Source organism: Aethalodelphis obliquidens, unplaced genomic scaffold (genome assembly GCF_003676395.1).
Source record: "Aethalodelphis obliquidens isolate GAN/ISIS:26980383/991018 unplaced genomic scaffold, ASM367639v1 scaffold3, whole genome shotgun sequence".
Taxonomy (NCBI): domain Eukaryota; kingdom Metazoa; phylum Chordata; class Mammalia; order Artiodactyla; family Delphinidae; genus Aethalodelphis; species Aethalodelphis obliquidens.
Genome location: NW_020837947.1, coordinates 17,630,987 through 17,653,945, shown reverse-complemented (window position 1 = coordinate 17,653,945; position 22,959 = coordinate 17,630,987). Strand labels below are relative to the sequence as shown.

The 22,959-nt window shown below is 41.6% G+C and overlaps 1 protein-coding gene across 1 annotated transcript in view; it reads left to right on the top strand.

The window, feature by feature from the left end:
* Positions 1 to 378: 378 nt before the first annotated feature.
* The window catches only part of SAMD5 (sterile alpha motif domain containing 5), a 53,271-nt gene continuing 30,690 nt past the window's right edge, over positions 379 to 22,959 (top strand). Inside the window, exon 1 of the mRNA XM_027079339.1 lies at positions 379 to 843. Coding sequence (XP_026935140.1) covers positions 379 to 843 — 465 coding nt within the window. The remainder of the gene's footprint in view (positions 844 to 22,959) is intronic.

Genomic DNA, 22,959 nt, shown 5'->3' with positions numbered 1-22,959 from the left:
GGGGTGTGCCCGGGCCCCGCCCTCCTCCGCCCCCTCGCGCGCCCGCCGCGCGCCCGCCGCGCGCCCCTCCCCTAGGCGCCGGCGGCGGCGGCGGCGGCGGCGGAGAATCTAGGGGCGGCGCGGAGCGGCTCCCCCAGCCGCCAGTGCCTGCGAGCTCCAGGCTGCTTGGGGAATTCACTTTGCCGCTTTTCCGCTTCTCCCTCTTCAGGCTTCTGATGGCTTTCTATCTCCGGCCCTATCCTTTTCTTTAAAAGGAAAACTTCACTGAGATTTTTTTCTTTCCCTTTGGAGGAGAGGATTAAAAGTTCTCAGAACTGGTGCCGGCCGTGCCGCTCGGGCGCTGGGACGCCGTTTGCCGGCGGGGGTTCCAGTCCCACCATGTGCACCAACATAGTTTACGAGTGGCTGAAAGCGCTGCAGCTCCCGCAGTACGCGGAGTCCTTCGTGGATAACGGCTACGATGACCTGGAGGTGTGCAAGCAGATCGGGGACCCGGACCTGGACGCCATCGGGGTGCTGGCGCCCGCGCACCGGCGTCGCATCCTGGAGGCCGTGCGCCGGCTGCGGGAGCAGGACGCCGCCGCCGCCGGCCTCTACTTCACGCTGGAGCCGCAGCCGCCGCCCGCGCCACCCGGGCCGCCTTCGGTCGCCGTCCCCACTCGCCGCCGGGGGGAGCCTTGCGGCGGCCAGGCCCAGGGCCCCCGCGGGGACCCCCGCAGCCTGACGACCGCCCCTCGCGGCAGGGAGCTGGTGAGCTACCCGAAGCTGAAGCTGAAGATCATGATCAGGGATAAGCTCGTCCGCGACGGCATCCACCTGAGCAAGCCCCCGTACTCCCGCAAGGTAAGGAGGCGGCGTGGGCGCGCGGCGGGAGGGACGCGGCCCGGCCGCTCCTGCCCAGGCTTGGCAGCCCGCTTTTCCCAGGAAACGACGGCAGACGAGGAGGCTCTGGGTATTTGGGATTCTCTTCTGGGTTCTTTCTGTGTTCGCTTTTTATTCCTTGCTTCCCGGTGCCACCAACGGTTTATACGACAGGATCCCTCACCCAGGTGTTACTTCTAAACTAGGACCAAGTGTCCGCGTAGGCTCGGTCAGGAACTGGGTGCGCGGTGCTTCTCCAGGAGCACAGGACAGTCATGATACCCTCCGTGGGAGTGTTTGGGTCTGAAGGTACCAGAAGACTGGTTAAAACCCACATTGTTCTCGACCTTTCTTTTTCTCACCTTTTTGAGAAGCTCCCAAGGGAAATTGGCCGACCCTTTCCTTCAAAGAGTGAGAAATGATGCCCTGTTGCTCTCAATTCCATAAAGTCGAATCCCAGCTGCAAATTTGAAAAGTGAACGATTGACATGAACAGTCTAGGGGAAAAGTTAACAAAACACAAGTCAGTCCGCTTGGGATAAGTTCCTTCAGCTTAAGTGTAGGGAGGTAATGGGTGCTAAGGACATTGGTGGTAATGGGGTCACTGAGGGCGTGCTGCTGGGTCACCGGTTTGGTTGATTATTAATCCAGATGAGATGAAGCAGGTACAGCTGTGACTTCTAGAAAGCCTGAGTGGATTCTCATGTAGGAAAGGAGAGCACAGCACAAGGAAGTGAGATTTTCCATCACCAGTGAGGACTTCCCTGGGGAGAAGCTGGGAAAGTATGGCAGCCGATCTGTGAGGAAGGCTGAACTGTGGATTTGGGCCTTTAATAATTAACTACGGAAAGTCTTAATTTCTCACAAGAGCTCGGCCACCAGCTGAGTCCGTTCAGTTCAGGCTTCTGCAGCCATCCAGGTAGAGGGTCCTGACTTGAAAGGGAGAAGTAAACAGTATATGTAATCCTCAAGCTTGCCGGGAGTTGCCCAGGAAAAGGAGCACCTCAGCGGGAAAGTCAAGACATAGAGAGAAGCCCAGCGGAGAATGGTGGCAAGGATGCTGTAGCTGGAGGGGAGTAGACACAGCACCGCAGCAGAGACATGCGGGTAATCCAAATGTTGTGTGCGGATAATCCAAATGTTGTGTGCTTGTCTAGGGCACTTGCGTTGCTTTATAGTCCTAAGTTACGGTCATAACGTCTGGATTTAAGGAAGTTCAAGAGAAAACTTTGTAAAAAGTAGATAAAAATATCTAGGGTAGATGAGAATAGAAGGTTTAATATTATCCATAGGTTATCTTGTAAGACAGGCAACTGAGACAACCTGCTTAAGAGTATAAATTTGTTTTGTATGAGCTATATAAAGAGGGCAAGTCCGGAGGACAGTTTGCCTTAAGTTAAACACATGTTCCAGTTACCCACTCTGACTGTGTTTCTGCTATGTGCCCCAAACAGGGCGATGAAGGGGAGAACACAGTTTTCCCAGGCAGGTAGAGGTGGAGATACGTGTAGTGTGTATACAGTGACTCTGACATCAGTGTAAAATAAAGGCTCGTTCCTGGAGATGGCAGGTCAAAGGAGTTCAAGGCCAGTCAGACTTTTGTGATTACATCCTGGGAAGTGAGGTGGGCTTAGGCTGAGAGAGTGTGAGCTCCTGGGCACCTGGTGAGGGCAGAGGTCAAGTCCTGGCCAGAAAGGGATGCCGGGTACAAGTTCATATCACTAGGGCTTGCTGCTTCTTCAGAAGAGCTGGGTACGGGGCTGGGTGGGTAGAGGAGAGTGTGGGCTGCAGGTGGGGATGATGTAACACATTTTGATTCTGATGCTTAAAAAGGCCTCGATATCAAAGTCAGAAGCTGAAAAGGATAAGTGGAAGAGGGTTCTAAGGACATGAATGTCTGGGCATTGGCTTTGGACTGCGCATTCCTGCCTAGATCAGTGTGTGAGATGGTAGTGCATTTGAGTAAGTGCAATTTATCGAAGAAAATTTCGACTTACATTGTAGTACTATTTACTTTTGTAAATAATACTTTCTGTCAACTTCTATATAAATCCCATAACAATAATGTTTGATAGTAAAAATATACCCTCATTCACTTTCTACACATATGTAATTTCTCAAAGTGATGAAGAATGAAATGGGGCCAGAAGTGTTTGTGTACCTCCTTCATCGATGCTCCAAGTGGGGACCAAAAAAATGGAGCTGACGAATTTAAGTGTAAAAAAAATTCTGTCACTTCATGTATTTGTTACAAGAAAAACACACACTGAAATAGAAACTAAAATACAATTAATGTACCCCAAACTGAGCATGCACATGTATAGTGCCAGATCATGTTGCTTTTTCTGAATTTGTTGCCTACGTATGCATTGCTTCTTAAATTTTGGATTTTAAATGATCTAAGAAGTTGTTTTCTGCAACAGTGTTAGGACTCTTTTCTTAAAATTTATTTATTTATTTATTTATTTTTGGCTGCATTGGGTCTTTGTTGCTGCACACGGGCTTTCTCTAGCTGCAGTGAGCAGGGGCTACTCTTCATTGTGGTGCGCGGGCTTCTTATTGCAGTGGCTTCTGTTGTTGCGGAGCCCGGGCTCTAGGCATGCGGGCTTCAGTAGTTGTGCCTCACGGGCTCTAGAGCACAGGCTCAGTAGTTGTGGCGCACAAGTAGTTGTGGGCTTAGTTGCTCTGCGGCATGTGGGATCTTCCCAGACCACGGCTTGAACCCGTGTCCCCTGCATTGGCAGGCGGATTCTTAACCACTGCGCCACCAGGGAAGCCCAGGACTCTTTAAAGTGTGATCCACTTCTTAATTTCTCCAGATTCCTTGGCTCTGTCAGGATCAGAACACAGTGTTCATTCTGTGCATTTGGAATTCTGCTTGTTAGAGAGGCCTCACGTCTCCTTTATAGTCTTTGCATGGCTGATCCTTGTAATTTTTTTGTACTTTGGTGAGAATATTAGATGGTTTGAAAGCGGATTTTATGTAGGGTGATCAAGGCAGGAATAGTGAATCTTTACAGAGGAAAGTAAGTTGAGGAATTTTCCCAGGAATTACTTGAAAGGACTGCAGGATTGTGGTATTGCCCCAATAACAGTTAATGTTACCGGGAACTGTGCTGCAGTGCTGTGTTCATTGTCTTATCAACAGTTGCCACTTTCCTCTTTTAGGTGAGTTAAAATGTAAGAAAAGTAAGTTTCTCTCTGTACCAAGGCAATCCAGCTTTGGAAAACCAGGAGCTTGGAAAGAGCGCTGGTTGACATCTAAAAACATTGGATGAATCCCTCTTCTGCTCTGTCCTTAGCTTCTCCAACTGCTGTGATTTCTACCTTAATGAAGTGGGGATATGTTTTCACAAAGTAAGGATTAGGAAAAGCTTTGTGTACATGTTCTCGATACTTTATCAAGCTTCTCTATGCTGAGGCTCTGCCAGGCTCCAGGTTACTGTGATTGGCAGGATGCAGAAGTCCTGCCTTCAAGGAACTTGGGATCTAGCGGGGAAGACATAAAATGGGATGAACAACAATGATAAAGTATAGTGATTGCTTCCAACCTAGTTTGCGGGGAGGGGGATCATGGCAGACTTTCTAGAACTGGCCTTTGGTCTGAGAACTGAAGGATGGAGGGTTTAGCCTGAAGGAGAGGAGGGTCCTAAGGGAACAAGTGTTCTAGGTATAGAGAACAGTGTGTGCAAAGGGCCAGAAAGGGAAGAAGTGCAGCAGGGCACCGGGAATTTAAAGGAATTCAGTCTGGCTGGAGCACGGAATGCTTGGAAGAAGTGGCAAGAGATGGCGAGACAGGCAGGGGCTGGTCCTGGATGGCCTTGGAGTAATATGTAGGCGCTGGAGTGTATCTCGAGAGGGGAGCTATTGATGAATCCTGACCAGAGATAGAGGAAATGATTAGGATGAGGTTGCAGTGTCAGGAGAGATTTGCCGGCAGCCTGGACTGCGTGGCGACAGGCTGGGAGGCGCCATGGAGGTAACTGAGGGGTAGAATTGCCGGGACTGGATGATTGTTTGGACGACAGGGATGAGGGGAGAGAGGTTGGGATGACGTGTAGATTTCTGATTTAGGATTGCGATGCCCTTTCCTGAGCAAGAGGCCCAGGAGAAGAGCAAGTTTGGAAACTGAGATGTTGCCTTCAGGTTTAAATATACTGATGCCGGAGGCATATTTGAACATATTTGTCTAGTTGGCAGTTGGAAATACAGTTGTGGAGCAGAGGAGAGATGCTGGGACAAAAGATACAGATTGGGGAGTAGTCTGCACATTGAAGCCACAAATACGAGTGATCTGTAGAGGGAGAAGGGAGAAGGGACCAGGACAGAACCTTGGGGAACACCAGGATTTGGGAGATGGGCAGAGGACGAAGAACCTTCGAGGGAGGCAGAAAGGGTGAGTCAGTGGAAGCAGTGACGCTTCAAGGAGGAGGGACTGGTCAGGAGGTCAGAGACCGGTCAAGCAGGACGAGAACTAAATATATCCATGCCATGGGAAGTAGCAGCCATGCCAGTGGGGACCTCTGAAATAGCAGGTTCAAGTGATGGACCAATGAGAGGACGTGGAAACAGGGAGCATAGACAACTTTTGTTTTTAAGATTTAATTTTTTTAAAGAGCAGTTTTAGGTTCTCAGAAAAATTGAGAGGATGGTCCAGAGAGTTCCTATATACCCCTGTCCCATACATGCATAGTGTTCCTCGCTCCCACCAGAAGTGGGACATTTGTTACAATTGATGAACCTACCTTGATACATTATAATCACCTAAAGCTCATAGCTTACATTAGGCGGTCACTCTTGGTGGTGTGCATTCTTGACTTTGAACAAATGTATAATGAATGACATGTAGCCATCTTTATGGTATCGTGCAGAGTATATTCATTGCCCTAAAAATCCTCTGTGCTCTGCCCATTCATTCTTCTTTTCCCCCAACTCCTGGCAAGCAATGATTTTTTGCTCTCTCCACAGTATTGCCTTTTCTAGAACGTCACATATTTGGAAAGGCTACATAGTATATAACTTTTTCAGATTGGTTTCTTTCACTTGGTGATAGGCATTTATGATTCCTTTGTGTCTTTTCATGGCTTGATAGCTCATTTGTTTTTAGCGCTGAGTAATAGTCCATTGTCTGGATGTACTATAGGCAACTTTTTAATGAAGTCAGACTGAGAAAATAGAACTAAAGCTATAGCTGGAGGAAGAAGGGAGAATTTGAGTCAAGGGAAGAGTTTTGTGAATTTGTATTTTTTTTTAAGGATGAGAGAAGCTACAGCATGTCTAAGTGTTGGTGGGAGGGAGCCAGAGAGAGGGAGCGGGTGAAGATGTGGGAGAAGGGAGACCACCCAAGAGATCAAGGAGGTGGGAGGGAATTGTGTCCAGAGCACTGGAAAAAAAAGGGGAACACACTTCCAGTGTGTGGGGGGATGCCTTCTCCATGACAGAGGGGCGGAGAGGAAGGGTGGATGAGGAGACTGGGAACTTTGTGGGGATGGCGTTGAAGAGCCCTCATTTCTCTGTCTGCTCACATGATACCAGTGAGGGGGGAGATGGAGAGATCAGAGGTTTACGGAGCGTATTGCGTTAATATACAAATACTAGGTATTATGCATCTGGTGTTTATAGCTATGCCTAAATGTAAACGTTATACAATAATGCTTGTAGGATATATATAGCTCTACGTGAATAGAAAGTACTCTCACCATTCCTATGTTTGCGCTGCAGGTTACAAGCTATGTGATGTTGTATTGCGTCCTGTAAGTTTGGCAGTGCTTGTGCCTGGGGGTTGTGGTAGATGTGGGTTGTATGGGACTGTAAAAGTATCCTGTTTTCTAGCAGACTTGGAAAAGCGGAAGGCAGGCTCTAGGGTAGATGGTGGACGGGGAAGGTGTACAGACTTCTTCACTGAAAAATATCTCCTTGCCACACACTACCAAGTAGAGCTGAGTTAATATAATGTTATTTTAAAAATGCTGTAGGAGTGTTAAGCTTCATTCACGCCTCAGTGTGAATTTAATTACCGTAAGTAATAAGACTCTCATGGTAACAGGGTTATTCATGGATTTTGGGGAGAGATGGCTTGGGATGGAGGTGTTTGGAGAGACAGGTGGCATGAGGGCTTCTGTTTTTTGGGGCCAGGGTGAAGGATATAGAAAGAATATTTAGAAAGGAAAGAGAGGTTGGCAGAGAACATGCTTACGTCCTTTGGAGTTGTGCCTTGGGTCCTGGCAGAAGCTGAAATGACAGTAAATATTCCTTCTCCCAAGAATGTCTCTGCCTTCATGGTGCTAATATCATTGTTTATTTTCAATCTGTTGTTTGACTGATTCATGTAGTACCATGGGAGACATGACAACTTCTACAAACTTATTTTAGAAAATGACTCTTATAACCAAGTTTGTGGATATTAGCAGGCATTGAGCAAACAACATTTGCCAGATGGGTGGCCTGGCTCCTGCCACCCCGTACCTGTCCTTGCTTAGACATTTCAGCCGCCATCATAGTGGTCATGTCTTGGCTGTGTACAGGAAAGCCTGTTGGCCCAGGTCTTACTCCTGATAATAGGGGGATTTGGTAATTAATCAGCAGTAAATTTTTAGTACCAGTGATACGCAGTCATTTCTGCAGGCCTGAGGATACAATAATGAAAATTATTTGTAAAAACTTCAAAAATTAGATTTTCAAAATTCGGTTGGAATGTTCAAAACTGTCACCTGGTAGTGAGAGATTGACATATATACTATTGATACTGTGTATAAAATAGATAACTAATGAGAACCTACTGTATAGCACAGGGACCTCTACTCAGTGCTCTGTGGTGATCTAAATGGGAAGGAAATCCAAAAAAGAGGGGATATATATATATATATGTATATATATATATATATGTATGTATGTATAACTGACCCACTTTGCTGTACAGTAGAAACTAACACAACATTGTAAAGCAAATATACTGCAATGAAAATTTTTTTAAAAAGGAAGATTAAGGGCTTCCCTGGTGGCGCAGTGGTTGAGAGTCCGCCTGCCGATGCAGGGGACATGGGCTCGTGCCCCGGTCCGGGAAGATCCCACATGCCGCGGAGCGGCTGGGCCCGTGAGCCATGGCCGCTGAGCCTGCGCGTCTGGAGCCTGTGCTCCACGACAGGAGAGGCCACAGCAGTGAGAGGCCCGCGTACCGCAAAAAAAAAAAAAAAAGGAAGCTAAAAAAGGAGCAAAAAAAAGAGAGAGGTTAAGCAACCTGCCCAAGGTCATACAACTTGCCCAAGGTCACACTCTTAACTACTGCCTCTGTGGATGGGAAGAAAAATACAGCTATTCCTTCTTGGTACGTATTATTATTTTCTAATTTTTATTAAAATTATAAAGGTCAAAAAAAAAAGAAAGCTCTTTTCTCTGCACTGGCATCTCCAGTCTTAAAGAGGTCTCAGTTGTGCTCATTCTTCCTTCCTCACTCTTCAATGAGGAAAAGATGCTCAGGGCAGGGTTAGCAGTACTAAGGGTGGGGCCTCATGAACCTTGTCTGCTCTTAGGTAGTTGTCTAATGCATGCCATGAAAAATAAGAAAGAAATTTTGATAAAAAGCACATTTTTTTCAGATTATGTAAGTAATTAGATTCTAGTTCACCAGAAATATGTTCTGAAATGAATTTTCTTGAAGTAAGGTAAGTCAGATGACACGGACTCAACCAACGCTGGTGCTTGAAATTAACAAGGGATATCCTAAGGTATTTGGAAGAACATTGCCCATGGTGAGGGAAAGTACACCCAGGACCATGATTGGTATAACTTTTCAAGGTTATAGTCTGTGTAGAGCTAGAAACAGCATCGAGTCCTTAGCTATAGCTAAGGCTTATTATACTATTGCTAACACTTGAGTTAAAAAGTTTTTAACAGTTATTTGCTAAGTTTTATGAAAAATGCTATTTCAGATCAACCGCTGATTTGGACTTGAGGACGCCTGGGAGAAGTAGGAAGGGAATCCTTGTTTTCAGTCAATATAAAAAGTATTAAGGGCAAATAATTGTGGATCATGCCAAAAGGCATTAAGCATACAATCCGTCTTACATAGAGACTAAGTGACATCTAATAGTTTAAAGAGATTTCATTACTGCTTCTAATTGAAATAAATGGTCTAATGAGCTCTTAAAACCTTACTGTTATGTTTCCATAAAGTTATAAATACAAACAAAATAAGACCTACTTCATTTGGAACATGTCCGAAAGATGAGGAAAACAATCAGCATTGTATTCTTTACCAAAATCCGAATTTTAAGATATTTTCCCTAGAGCATACCATAATTTTATAATAAGACTAGAAGTGTACCTGTTGTATTTGACACCCATATTTTTTTAACACCCTACCTCTATTTGACAAAGCTATTTTAAGTAAAAGTCATGGAATAATACACAGCAATTATTTTCTTGATTTCTTCTGTAGTTTTAAACAGTTAACAGTTAAAATAAGGAATATATTTCAGTTTTAAAGAATTCAAATTTAATAAAAACATTTCATCTATAAAATAGAATTTGCACTTAACCAAACTAACATATTGCACATTGCAGTTTGTACTCTGTTTCACTGTTTTGACTTTTCAACACATATAAAAACTCTAAGTGGTCATAAGAATAATGGAATTGAACTAACTCAAGTTTCACGTTTTTCTGTTTTGTTTTTACAAATCACAATGCTATCATTGTTTATTTTCAATCTACAGTTTAACTTATTCATGTAGTACCATGGGAGAGACATGACAACTTTTACAAACTTACTTTATTTATTTATTTTTAAGGTTTTTTTTTTTAATTAATTAATTTACTTTTGGCTGTGTTAGGTCTTTGTTGCTGCACCCGGGCTTTCTTTAGTTGCAGCGAGCGGTGGCTACTGTTTGTTGTGGTGTACCGGCTTCTCCTTGCGGTGGCTTCTCTTGTTGCGGAGCACGGGCTCTAGGCGCACGGGCTTCAGTAGTTGTGGCACACGGGCTCAGTAGTTATGGCTCGCGGGCTCTAGAGCACAGGCTCAGTAGTTGTGGTGCACAGGCTTAGTTGCTCCACGGCATGTGGAATCTTCCTGGACCAGGGATTGAACCCGTGTCCCCTGCATTGGCAGGCGGATTCTTAACCACTGCACCACCAGGGAAGTCCTACAAACTTATTTTGGAAAGGACTCTTAAAACAAAGTTCGTGGGTTGGTGCCAACCATATAACCAGGAGTTCTGTGAATTAACTCCCAGGTAGGACACAATGCCTATAAAAGGACGGGTAATAAAAGATGCTAATTTGGGCTTCCCTGGTGGCGCAGTGGTTGAGAGTCCGCCTGCCGATGGAGGGGACACGGGTTCGTGCCCCGGTCCGGGAGGATCCCACATGTCGCGGAGCGGCTGGGCCCGTGAACCATGGCCGCTGAGCCTGCGCATCCGGAGCCTGTGCTCCGCAGCAGGAGAGGCCACAATAGTGAGAGGCCCGCTAATTTGAAGATGCTAATTTGAAGCAAATGTAAATGCCATTGAAACTCGACAGTAACTGTGACAGCTAGAAGTTAGGCCAACAAAAGGTTTTTTTCAGGGAGAAGTGTTTTATCACTGACATTGTTTAGAGTTTCTATAGGTCTTGTTCATAATTTAAAATTTCATTTTGTTTTAAGGGCCCCTTCTTTGCCTGCCCTTTCTCTCTGCCCTGTCCTTGGAAGACATGAGGAAATGTGATCTTTTTAGTTTAAGAAACGTTATTTCTTCTGTAAAATAATGCCAGTATTTATCTCAAAAGGTTGTAGTGTGAATTAAATGGGATAATATTTATGAGGTTGTTTTGTAAATTCTAAAAGAACTTCACAAATTTGAAGGGCTCTTACTGATAGTGAATAAATCATTGTTTCTAATACAATTTTGAAAATATTTCTGATTGAAAAGTGAATAGACTGAATTGAGAAAATTTGGAGAACACTGAAGCAGACTGAGAAGAAATTTAAAATGGTCTGTTTTACAGTTTCTAACACTACAGTGTATTTCTTTAAAAATCACCTATGAATTAGAATTTCTGTCTTATACACATGCATAAATCTGGTATTGGATAAGAGTAAGGATAAGGCTAGTCCTATGTTGGCAGATATCATTTGAAAAGTGATTTTAATGCTAAGACATATTCCATCTTAGTTTAGCACCATAATTAATTTAACCATGTTCTTATTGGGTTGAAACCTCACCCATGTTATTATTGATTATTTACATTTCTTCATAATTTGAAAATGTCATGTTTGAGAAATAATATTTCATCATTCTTTGAATGACATTTCTTAGATTATTGATTTACATAATTTCATGTTTGTGGCTTTTATAATTATGTATTGCTTATTCACTGTACTTGCCTGTTTTTTCTGTTGATCTTAGACCACTTCCAGTTGCTTGGCAAGAGCTCTTTATATATTAAGGAAAATAATCATTGTTGCATAGAGGTTGCAGAGATTTTTCAGAGTGTGGTTTACCTTAGATTTTAATGATTTATTTTTGGATGTCCAAAATTTTAAAACTCCTATGTATTCCACCTTATCAATAATTTTAGTTGTTTCTTCCGGACTGGAGGAATATAGAGGGTACAGACTTGGATAGAATTGAAGTTACATTCTTTTTTACCATTTACTTGGACAAATTATTTAATCTTTCTAAAACTCAGTTGTCTCATCTATAAATGGGTATAATATTACCTACTTCTTAAGGGTGTTGAATCAGAGAGACAGTATATGAAAAGTGCCTCAAAGAATAACTGACAGTAATTCCTCAAAACATCTGGCTAATCTTTGTTGTATAATACAAAATCTTGTGATTATAAAGTTATTCTCAATATGAAGACCTATCTTAAATTATTAGTTCATGTCCTTATGATTCTGTTGAGGCTAAATGTTCTTTCCATATTTCAGAAAGCTGTTTAAATAACAATAACGTACATAATTTGTTTGTTATAATAATTGAAAATATTTTACTCAATTTACCATTTGCCTTTTAGGTTTTCCTTTCTCTTTTTTTAAATTAATTTTTAATTGGAGAATGGTTGCTTTATACTGTTGTGTTAGCCTCCACTGCACAACAAAATGAATCAGCCATACACATACAGATATCCCCTCCCTTTTGGACTTCCCTCACATTTAGGTTACCACAGTGCATTAGGTAGAGCTCCCTGTGCTATACAGTATGTTCCCATCAGCTCTCTATTTTATACATAGTACCAATAATGTATATGTGTCTATCCTAGTCTCCCAATTCCTCCCACCGCATCCCTTTCCCCCTTGGTATCCATACATTTGTTCTCTAGGTCTGTGTCTCTATTTCTGCTTGCAAATAAGATCATCTGTACCATTTTTCTAGATTCCACATATATGCTTTATTATATGATATTTGCTTTTCTCTTTCTGATTTACTTCACTGTGTATGACACTCTCTAGGTCCACCCACGTCTCTACAAATGACCCAATTTCATTCCTTTTTATGGCTGAGTAATACTCCACTGTATATATGTACCACATCTTTATGCATTCATCTGTCGATGGACACTTAGTTTGCTTCCATGTCCTGGCTATTGTAAATAGTGCTGCAATGAACATCGTGGTACATGACTCTTTCTGAATTATGGTTTTCTCTGGGTATATGCCCAGTAGTGGGATTGCTGGGTCATATGGTAGTTCTATTTTTAGTTTTTTAAGGAACCTCCATTCTGTTCTCCATAGTGGCTGTATCAATTTACATTCCTCCCACAGTACAAGAGGGTTCCCTTTTCTCCACACGCTCTCCAGCATTTATTGTTTGTAGATTTTTTGAGGATGGCCATTCTGACTGGTATGAGGTGACGACTCATTGTAGTTTTGATTTGAATTTCTGTAATAATTAGTGATGTCGAGCATCTTTTCATGTGTTTGTTGGCCATCTGTATGTCTTCTTTGGAGAAGATTGTTTGTTTTTTATGTATTGCACTGTATGAGCTGTTTGTATATTTTGGAGATTAATCCTTTGTCAGTTGCTTTGTCTGCAGATATTTTCTCCCATTCTGAGGGTTGTCTTTTCATTTTGTTTATGGTTTCCTTTGCTGTGTAAAAGCTTTTAAGTTTCATTAGGTCCCATTTGTTTATTTTTATTTTTATTTCCATTTCTCTAGGAGGTAGGTCAAAAAGGATCTTGCTGTGATTAATGTCAAAGAGTGTTCTGCCTATGTTTTCCTCTAAGAGTTTTATAGTGTCTGGCCTTAACATTTAGGTCTTTAATCCATTTTGAGTTTATTTTTGTGTCTGGTGTTAGGGTGTGTTCTAATTTCATTCTTTTACATGTAGCTGCCCAGTTTTCCCAGCACCACTTATTGAAGAGACTGTCTTTTCTCCCTTGTATATTTTTGCCTCCTTTGTCATTGCTTAGGTGACCACAGGTGCGTGGTATCTCTGGGCTTTCTATCCTGTACCATTGACCTATATTTCTGGTTTTGTGCCAGTACTATACTGTCTTGATTACTGTCGCTTTGTCGTATAGTATGAAGTCAGGGAGCCTGGTTCCTCCAGCTCCGTTTTTCTTTCTCAAGATTGCTTTGGGGACTTCCCTGGTGGCACAGTGGTTAAGAATCCACCTGTCAATGCAGGGGACACAGGTTCGATCCCTGGTCCGAGAAGGTCCCACATGCCGTGGAGCAACTAAGCACGTGCACCACAACTACTGAGCTTGTGCTCTAGAGCCTGCGAGCTACAACTACTGAGCCCGCGTGCCACAACTACTGAAGCCCGCATACCTAGAGCCTGTGCTGGGCAACAAGAGAAGGCACCACGATGAGAAGCCCACGCATTGCGACGAAGAGTAGCCCCCACTTGCCACAACTGGAGAAAGCCGGTGCTCAGTAATGAAGACCCAACGCAGCCATAAACAAATAATTTAATTAAAAAATTTAAACAATCTAAACTTACACCTAAAGCAACTAGAGAAAGAAGAACAAACAAAACCCAAAGTTAGTAAAAGGAAAGAAATAATAAAGATCAGAGCAGAAATAAATGAAATAGAAACAAAGAAAACAATAGCAAAGATCAATAAAACTAAAAGCTCGTTCTTTGAGAAGATAAACAAAATTGATAAACCTTTAGCCAGACTCATCAAGAAAAAAAGGGAGAGGACTCAAATCAATCAAAAAAAAAAAAAAGATTGCTTTGGCTATTCGGGGTCTTTTGTGTTTCCATACAAATTGTAAAATTTTTTGTTCTAGTTCTGTGAAAAATGCCATTGGTAATTTGATAGGGATTGTATTGAACCTTTTTTTTTAATGGAGAAGTATAATCAATCTATTTTTGTGATTACTTTTATTCTTATAATAAATCCCTTCTTTAGTCCAGGATCAGTTAATATTTACCTACATCTCTAATTAATTTATTTGGTTTTAGGTTTACATTTAACTCTAATTCATCTGAAATTTATTTTGGGACATGATATAAGATGGAGTTCTGGGCTTCCCTGGTGGCGCAGTTGTTGAGACTCCGCCTGCCGATGCAGGGGACACGGGTTCGTGCCCCGGTCTGGGAAGATCCCACATGCCGTGGAGCGGCTGGGCCCGTGAGCCATGGCCGCTGAGCCTGCGTGTCTGGAGCCTGTGCTCCACAATGGGAGAGGCCACAACAGTGAGAGCCCCGCGTACCGCAAAAAAAAAAAAAAAAGATGGAGTTCTAATGTTATATGTAATCATACACAGGTGATAGTTTTATCACCTACTTTACAGGAATTACAGCTTTTATTTCTGTGTTCTGGTCCTACTGCATTGGCTAGAATTTATGTAGCATTGTTAAATAATAGTGATAATTAGATGTTCTTGTCTTATTCCAAATTTTAATGGACATGCTACAAGTATTTTGTTATTATTCTGCCATCGGCTCTCAGCTTAAGATACTCTTCATGAGGGAGACGCAAGAGGGAAGAGATATGGGAACATATGTATATGTATAACTGATTCACTTTGTTATAAAGCAGAAACTAACACACCATTGTAAAGCAATTATACCCCAATAAAGATGTAAAAACAAACAACCCCCCCCAAAAAAAGATACTCTTCATGATGTTGAAAAGCATCTTTGTTTTCCTAATTTTGTAGGCATTTTTATTGGGAATGGATATTTGATTCTATTAAATACCTTTGTAGCAACTTAAAAATAATTGAAAGTCTTTTTCTTCCTGGGCCTAATGTTGTGATGTATTGCATGAACAAATTTCCTAACATGAAACCATCCTTAAGTGTTCTCTTTGAAGCCACCTGAGTGTGAGAGGAGGAATTTTGTGATCTTACTCCCAGATTATTGTGACATTCTTTTACATTACATAGCTTTTCTTTCAGGAACGATGTTTGACATTTACCTTCAGTTTGGTAACTACTGTGGCAGTTGTTGTCATGATATTATTACAGTTGACTTCCTGCCAATAGCTTTTTGGAAGTTGCCGTCTCTGTCTAGACAAGCAAGAGAGGCAGCGACAGCAGTGAGATGTGGGGACCAGCCCCGCACCCTTCAAAAGACAACAGCCACATAGTTGTGAGTAACGATTGAATTTTCTGGTTTTGCAGACGTTTTGTTTTTGAACCAGAGGGCAGAGACTCTGAGGGGGGTGAGGGGTTAACTTGAATCTTTATTGATTTTACTGTTTTCACAGCCAAAATGGGCTTTTTCTCCCCCCTAAGTATATTTCGGGAAATTGCTCCCAGATTCCAGAATTATATTCTTTTCCTTCATCCTCCCACTCTCCCACTCCCCCCACCCCCTTGTACTCCCTCATCAACTAGTCTGCTCCCTTCCTGCCCTCACCCTACCCAAGGCCTGTTGGTGGACAATACAGATGGGGGCTGCTTGCCAGATGCCATGTTAAACTGAAAACCCTTGCAAAAGAAATTGAAGTGGCGTTCATTTTAATTTGAATGTTTGGCTTTGCGTAGAAACAGTAGCCCAATTGTAACAAAGATGAAGTTGGAAAACTCTGTAAGAAATATTGTTATAACAAATCCTTGATTTACATTTAAACATGTGTTGACAGGTCAAAAAGAATGACTTTTTTAAAAGGTCGTTGAAGCAAGGATTAAAGATGGGGTACAGAATGGTATGTTTCTGGAAGAAATACCTACCTCAGGTGCTGAATTCAGCTCAGTGTGTAGAAATGGATGCACCCCACGCTTCCCAAGCTGGCCGTCAATCACGCAATAAATATATAGGCACTTTAAAGTAACCATGTATCAATGCAGAATGGAACACTGCCGGATTAGGAGATGCTCCTTTGGGAAACTCTTGATTGACAAAAGTAGTACTGCATTAAGTAGCAGCAATATTTTCATGGCCAGAAAGTAATAAAGCAGTAGATAATCTTTATGAAGAGGAAAATATTTTACATAAAAAACCGTTGAGCAATTCTTAGAACTTGCTAACTACAGGATCCAGTTAAGGTGAAAAATAGCTCTACCTAAATGTGAAAGAAAAAAACGATAATTCAGTGAATTGTTAATTGCATCCAAGTTCAGTGCTCTAGTCCCTGTCATTGATAAGGCATCTAAAGAAAAGAGGGGATTCGTTGCTATCTGGGATTGCACGAACCCCCTGTATCTCTGGTTTGCACAGTAGGAGAAAAATTCAGGATATGCATATTGCATCCATTATAGATTAGAGTGGAGCCAGAGGGTATGCAAAATAGTTTACTCTTTTGAGACCTACTTCATCACGGAGAGGTGGTGGAGAGTTGGAGTTAGGTTGGTGACATTAACTTTGAGTTTTATTGTTGTGTCATTTTATTTTATTTTACTTTATTTTATTTATTTATTTTGCGGTACATGGGCTTCTCACTGTTGTGGCCTCTCCCGTTGCGGAGCACAGGCTCCGGACGTGCAGGCTCAGAGGCCATGGCTCACGGGCCCAGCCACTCCGTGGCATGTGGGATCTTCCCAGACCGGGGCACGAACCCGTGTCCCCTGCATCGGCAGGCAGACTCTCACCCACTGTGCCACCAGGAAAGCCCTTTATTTATTTTTAAATAAATTTATTTATTTCATCTATGTTTATTTTTGGCTGCACTGGGTCTTCATTGCAGTACATGGGCCTCTCATTGCGGTGGCTGGCTTTTCTTGTTGCGGAGCGTGGGCTCTAGGAGCGTGGGCTTCAGTTGCTGTGGCTCTCAGGCTCTAGAGCGCAGGCTCAGTAGTTGTGGCTCATGGGCTTAGTTGCTCCGTGGCATGTGGGATCTTCCCAGACCAGGGCTCGAACCCGTGCTCCCTGCATTGGCAGGCGGACTCTTAACCACTGCGCCACCAGGGAAGCCACTTGCTGTATCATTTTAAATCAGAGTTTTCACCGCCACTTCTTGGCACAGCAGTTTGGGCCATATGTTTATCTCTGTTAATATGGTTCCTTGTATTGATATACTTACCTTGAAAATGGGGGTGAATTGAATCTTCTGATGGTTTATTAAAACATTGTGACAGTGACATGCTTGACCTGCTGAGGCATATTAGTCCTGCTCCCTGATAGGAAGCATGATCTTCTTTGTTATCCCCAAGATTGCTGTTTGGGGATGCACATGCTAAATTATATTAAGAGTGATTTGTAGGGCAACGGGGAGAGGGATGGTGTTCTTTTGAAAGCAGGCAAATTGAAAAAGCAAGAGCTTCCTAGAGTAGGGAACTCACCCTGTAGTCTGAACACCTTTCACTGTGCTTTGATTTCATTCACTGTGAAATTTAGACTTATTCTTGATTCAACCTTATATGAATTATTTATGGCTACGTCTGATTTTCCTCTTCACATCAGGGGAGGACTTCTCTTCTTCCTCGAACCACCTCCCTTGTGCAGGATAATAATAGTGATAACAGTCTATATTATTTGCTAAGAGTGCTTTATCACATTATTTCATTCAATTCTCATCACAGGTCTCTGAGGAAGATGCTATTTTTGCTATCCTTGTTTTATAGGTGGGAAAAATGAGGCATAGTTGTGGGGTAGGGAGTGGATATGTCCTGGAGATTTTTACTTTATTTTTAAAATTTAATCACATACTAATAAGTGTAAATTTCATAGACTTACGGTAGAATGAATCCATATTTCGTGTTTGATTTAAGATAAGGAGAATTCCTTCATTCTTTCCACATGCATTACAAATACTGATTGGCAAAAGGAGACTGGAAAGAAAGTCATATATAAATTAAATCACACCAGTTTGGTGACAAAAGTCCCTGTTAATCTTGAGCATTCACTGATGAAGTGAGTAGCCATCATTAACTGTGTATGATTGTTACTGTGGTACATACACTGCAAAGCAAATATTGGTTTTCTTTGGTTCTGCTTTTCAGGAGTTTTTACTGAATTAATGTCTTTGCTAATAAATACATAACTTGTGATTTTAGTTTAAGATAAGTTCTTAAGATCGGGGCTTTTCTTCTTTTAGACAGTGGAGAATAGTATTGGAAGCAGGCATTTAATCAAATGATTCTTTTCTTTCTTGGAACACTTCTTGAAGTTAATTTGAGTTGCTTTCTTAGCCTCCAGCACAGTTTTGAATATCCATAATGGCATATTTGGTGTTTGAGGTGGGATTTGGAAACAGTTGAAAGTCATTTTGGTAAACAAGTTAGTTAGTGGGGTAGTCCTATTTTAGTCCCAAATACCAAACAATCAAATAAAAAGTAAGACAAAACAGAAATGTGACTATCACGAGACAAGTCTGATTTTCTTAGAACTGTGCATTTTTCAGGAGAAACGATTTATTAATATCTTGATCATGTACATAGCTCTACTGTTTTAATAAGCATTGTCTCCCAACAAAAATTATTTTTAAAACATTTCTTATTTTAAAATTTTTTTAAAAAATTAATTTTATTGGGTTATAGTTGATTTACAATGTTGTGTTAGTTTCAGGTGTACAGCAAAGTGTTTCAGTTATACATATATGTATATATTCATTCTTTTTTAGATTTTTTTCTCATATAGCTTATCACAGAATATTGAGTAGAGGTCCCTGTGCTATACAGTAGCTCTTTGTTGTTTTTTCTTTTTTTGTTTTGCTGTACGCGGGCCTCTCACTGTTGTGGCCTCTCCCGTTGCAGAGCACAGGCTCCGGACACGCAGGCTCAGCGGCCATAGCTCACGGGCCCAGCCGCTCCGTGGCATGTGGGATCTTCCCGGACCGGGGCACGAACCCGTGTCCCCTGCATTGGCAGGCGGACTCTCAACCACTGCGCCACCAGGGAAGCCCTACAGTAGCTCTTTGTTAAACAGTTATTTATCTTATATAGTAGTGTGTGTATGTTCATTTCAAGCTCCTGATTTATCCCTGCCCCCACGTTTCCCCTTTGGTAACTCTAAGTTTGTTTTTGATATCTGTAAGTCTGCTTCTGTTTTGTAAATAAGTTCATTTGTATCTTTTTTTTAATTAGATTCCACATATGAGTGATATCATATACTATTTGTCTTTCTCTGTTTGACTTCATTTAGTATGATAATCTCTAGGTCCATCCATGTTGCTACAAATGGCATTATTTCATTCCTTTTTATGGCTAATATTCCACTGTATATATGTGCCACATCTTTATTCGTTCCTCTATTGACAGACATTTAGGTTGCTTCCATGTCTTGGCTATTGTAAATAGTCCAAAAGGATACATGCACCCCAATGTTCATTGCAGCACTATTTACAAAAATTACTTTTAAAGGTACCTTTTTGGGTCATGTGTAAGTCTTGATTTGTTTGCTTAAAAAATCTATTTAGTCATTTGTAATAAGTATCCACTTTGCTTAGGTTCATGTGTTTTAATGGTCTTATTTTGCAATTGAAATTATGAATAGATATTTGAAATTGAGTAGCAATTATAAACTTGGAGAAGCAGGCTGTCTTCTAGGCCTTAATTATAAAAGAGGGAATTAGCCTCTTCTGAAGAATTAGCTGACATATTATTCAATTCCAGTAAGACTCAGCCCATGTTACATCTGTGAACACTGTGTCTTAATGGGAATATTCCTAGGATACCTTCATATCATTTGAGTCTGAAAAAAGACTCACATACTGAATATGAGGCTTAATTTTGTTGGAAAGAAGGAAAGTTTCAAAATAATGAGAAAGCCTTTGGTTATACTGTAAAGTCCTATAGGATCATTAACTTGTTTTAAATAATATTTAACTCTAGAGTTCTGCTTTCATTTACGGTGTAGAAAGCCACAGGAATACACTGGTCCCACATTAACCATGAGAAAAAGGTGGATAAGGTACAGTATTGTGCCTATTTTTGGTCCCATCAGAGACCTGAGTTCTAAAGGTAGTCAGATGATCTAAATTCCAAGGGGAGAAGGGACACATCATTGTTTTGTCTTTAGCAGGGCCCGAGAAGGAGGGTTAGCAGCCATCAAAGCAGATGTGAAGACAACAAGTAAAATTTTTGTGAATTTTTAAAAACTAGTGTGGGCTAACATGACAATTTTAAATTGTCAGGGACGCCAGATGCAAAGAGGATCTGTATCTATCGGTACTTACCACTTTTTACCATAGGCCTTCAACTCAATACTCATGAGAAAGAATGAGTGGGGCAGGAAACCAGCGGAAGCTTGTCAGTGGTGCAGGCATGTAGGTGATGACGAACTCTACCCCTCGGAGACAGGCACAAAGTCCACCAGTGTCCCAGAACTTCTGTCATAGGACACAAAAGCTGTCATAGGCAGGGATGGGCAAGAAACCTGCCCAAACCTGGATCCAGGCAAAGTTTGGCACATTGTTGGAATAGTGGTAGAAAATATACTGTCTCAGCCCTGCACTGATGCTGGATAAAGCCCATCAGCTGGGGAGGAGCAGGCTTGGATTCACGATCCACTGATCCACCAATGGTGCAAGGTAGAGACTGGCTGTCATTCATAGGGAGCAGAGGAAGGGATGCTGAGAAAGCCTCACTTCTGAAGCTCAGGTACACAAGGTCTGTCAAAGACAGAGGCTGCAGCAGGAGAATAAAGAAAACTCCTTTGACCCCACCATGTATTGGTGTGGACCAGGAACTCTAAGAAAAACCCTCTGTTAGCCCAGATCTCACATTAAACATAAGGTGGCTGGAATCCACTGCTAGAAGAATTCATAGTTTTTGCTGTACCAAAAGTTACTATAGCATCAACAGAACACACACCCACCTCAGTACTCTTAGATTAGCTCAAGCACTCACAGTAATAGCCTGACAACAGAAGAGATATGCCCATTCCAGAAGTAAATTCATTTACGTCAGTCTCAGCTGCTTTTCTGTATACAGTGTTTTGTGTTTAATCAAAATCTGTAAGATATGCAGAATAAAAAGGGAAAAGAAAATTAACCTACCAAGAGAAAAAGCAGTCAATAGAACCAGACCCAGGAATGACCAGGACGTTGCAACTATCAGATAGAAACTTAAAAAATGGCTATTAATTATAAAAAATGTACCATAGTAATGTAAGATGTTAAAAACGGGGAAGCGGGTATGGGGTTATATGGGGACTCTTTGTACTGTCTTCTCCATTTTTCTGTAAATCTGAAACTTCTAAAAATAAAATTTATTAAAAACTATATTGTTAAGGAATACATTTAAAATATATTATTAAGGAAATAAAAGTTCAAGCCAGAGACTGAGAGAAAGAATTTGCAAAGTGCCTGTCTGCTTAAAGAAAGAACTCTAACAACTCAGTAGTAAGAAAATCATTTCAACAGGAAAATGGACAAACATTTTGACCTTCACCAAACAAGATTTATGGATTGCAATTATGCACATGAAAAGATGCTCAACATCATTAGTCATTAGAGAAATGCAGATTAAAACCACAGTGAGATGCCATTAGAATGTCTAGAATTAAAAAGCCTGTCAAAACCAAGCGCTGTTTAGAATATAAAGCAAGTAGAACTCGCATACGTTTCTGTTGAGAATGCAGGATGGTCCAGCCTCTTTGGAAAACAGTTCGGCAGTCTCTTATGAAGGTGCGTGTAAGCTTACCATACAGCCAAGCAGCCCCACTCATAGCTCTCTACCCAAGAGACGTTAAACGTATGTCCATACAAAGACCTATGCATGAATATATATGGAAGCTTTACTTAAAATAGCCCCAAACTGGAAACAACCCAAATCTTCATCTACTTGTGAATGGATAAACAGATTGTCATATATCCATACTGTGAGATACTACCAAGCAAGAAAAAGGAACAAATTACTGATACTTGGCAATAACATAGATGAACCTCAGAAGACTTATGCAAGATGAAAGAAGCCAGACACAGAAGACTACATAGTGTACGATTCCATTTGTGTGATATTCTAGAAAAGACAAAACCATAGTGACAGAAAAAAGATCAGTGATTGCCGTGGGCTGGGCATGACTGCAAAAGGGCACGTGGAAAATTTTTGAGATGATGAAAATGTTATATATTTTATTGTGGTTGTGATTTCATGACTGTATACATCTGTCAAAACTCATTGAGCCAGGCTTCCCTGGTGGCGCAGTGGTTGAGAGTCTGCCTGCCGATTCAGGGGACACGGGTTCGTGCCCCGGTCCGGGAAGATCCCACATGCCAGGGAGCAGCTGGGCCCATGAGCCATGGCCGCTGAGCCTGCGCGTCCGGAGCCTATGCTCCGCAACGGGAGAGGCCACGGCAGTGAGAGGCCTGTGTACCTCAAAAAAAAAAAAAAAACCTCATTGAGCCAAATAGACAAAAAGGGTAAATTATTGTATGCAAATTATATTTCAACAAACTTGTCCAAAGACACTATTAAACCATAGACGAACATATAGTAAGTTCTCAGAAAATAATTTAAAATGTAATTTTAAGAACTTTTGGTAGTTTCTGTCTACAATAATGCTGTGCTATGTGAGGGGTCTTGAACAAGTTACTTTACTTCTTGGGTCCTTATTTTCCTTATCTATAAAATGGGATAGCAGTCCTACATACCTTATATGAATTTTTTGTGAGCATTTAAATAATACTCATAAAGGACTTAGAAATATCCCAGAACATAGTAAATACTCAAATAATGTTATTTCTGTGCTGCTTTAGCTTCTGTGTATAATAGGGGACTGAAAACTTAGATGTCCATGTGTTGTGATAACCTGAAGTAAGGATTTAGAGAAACATT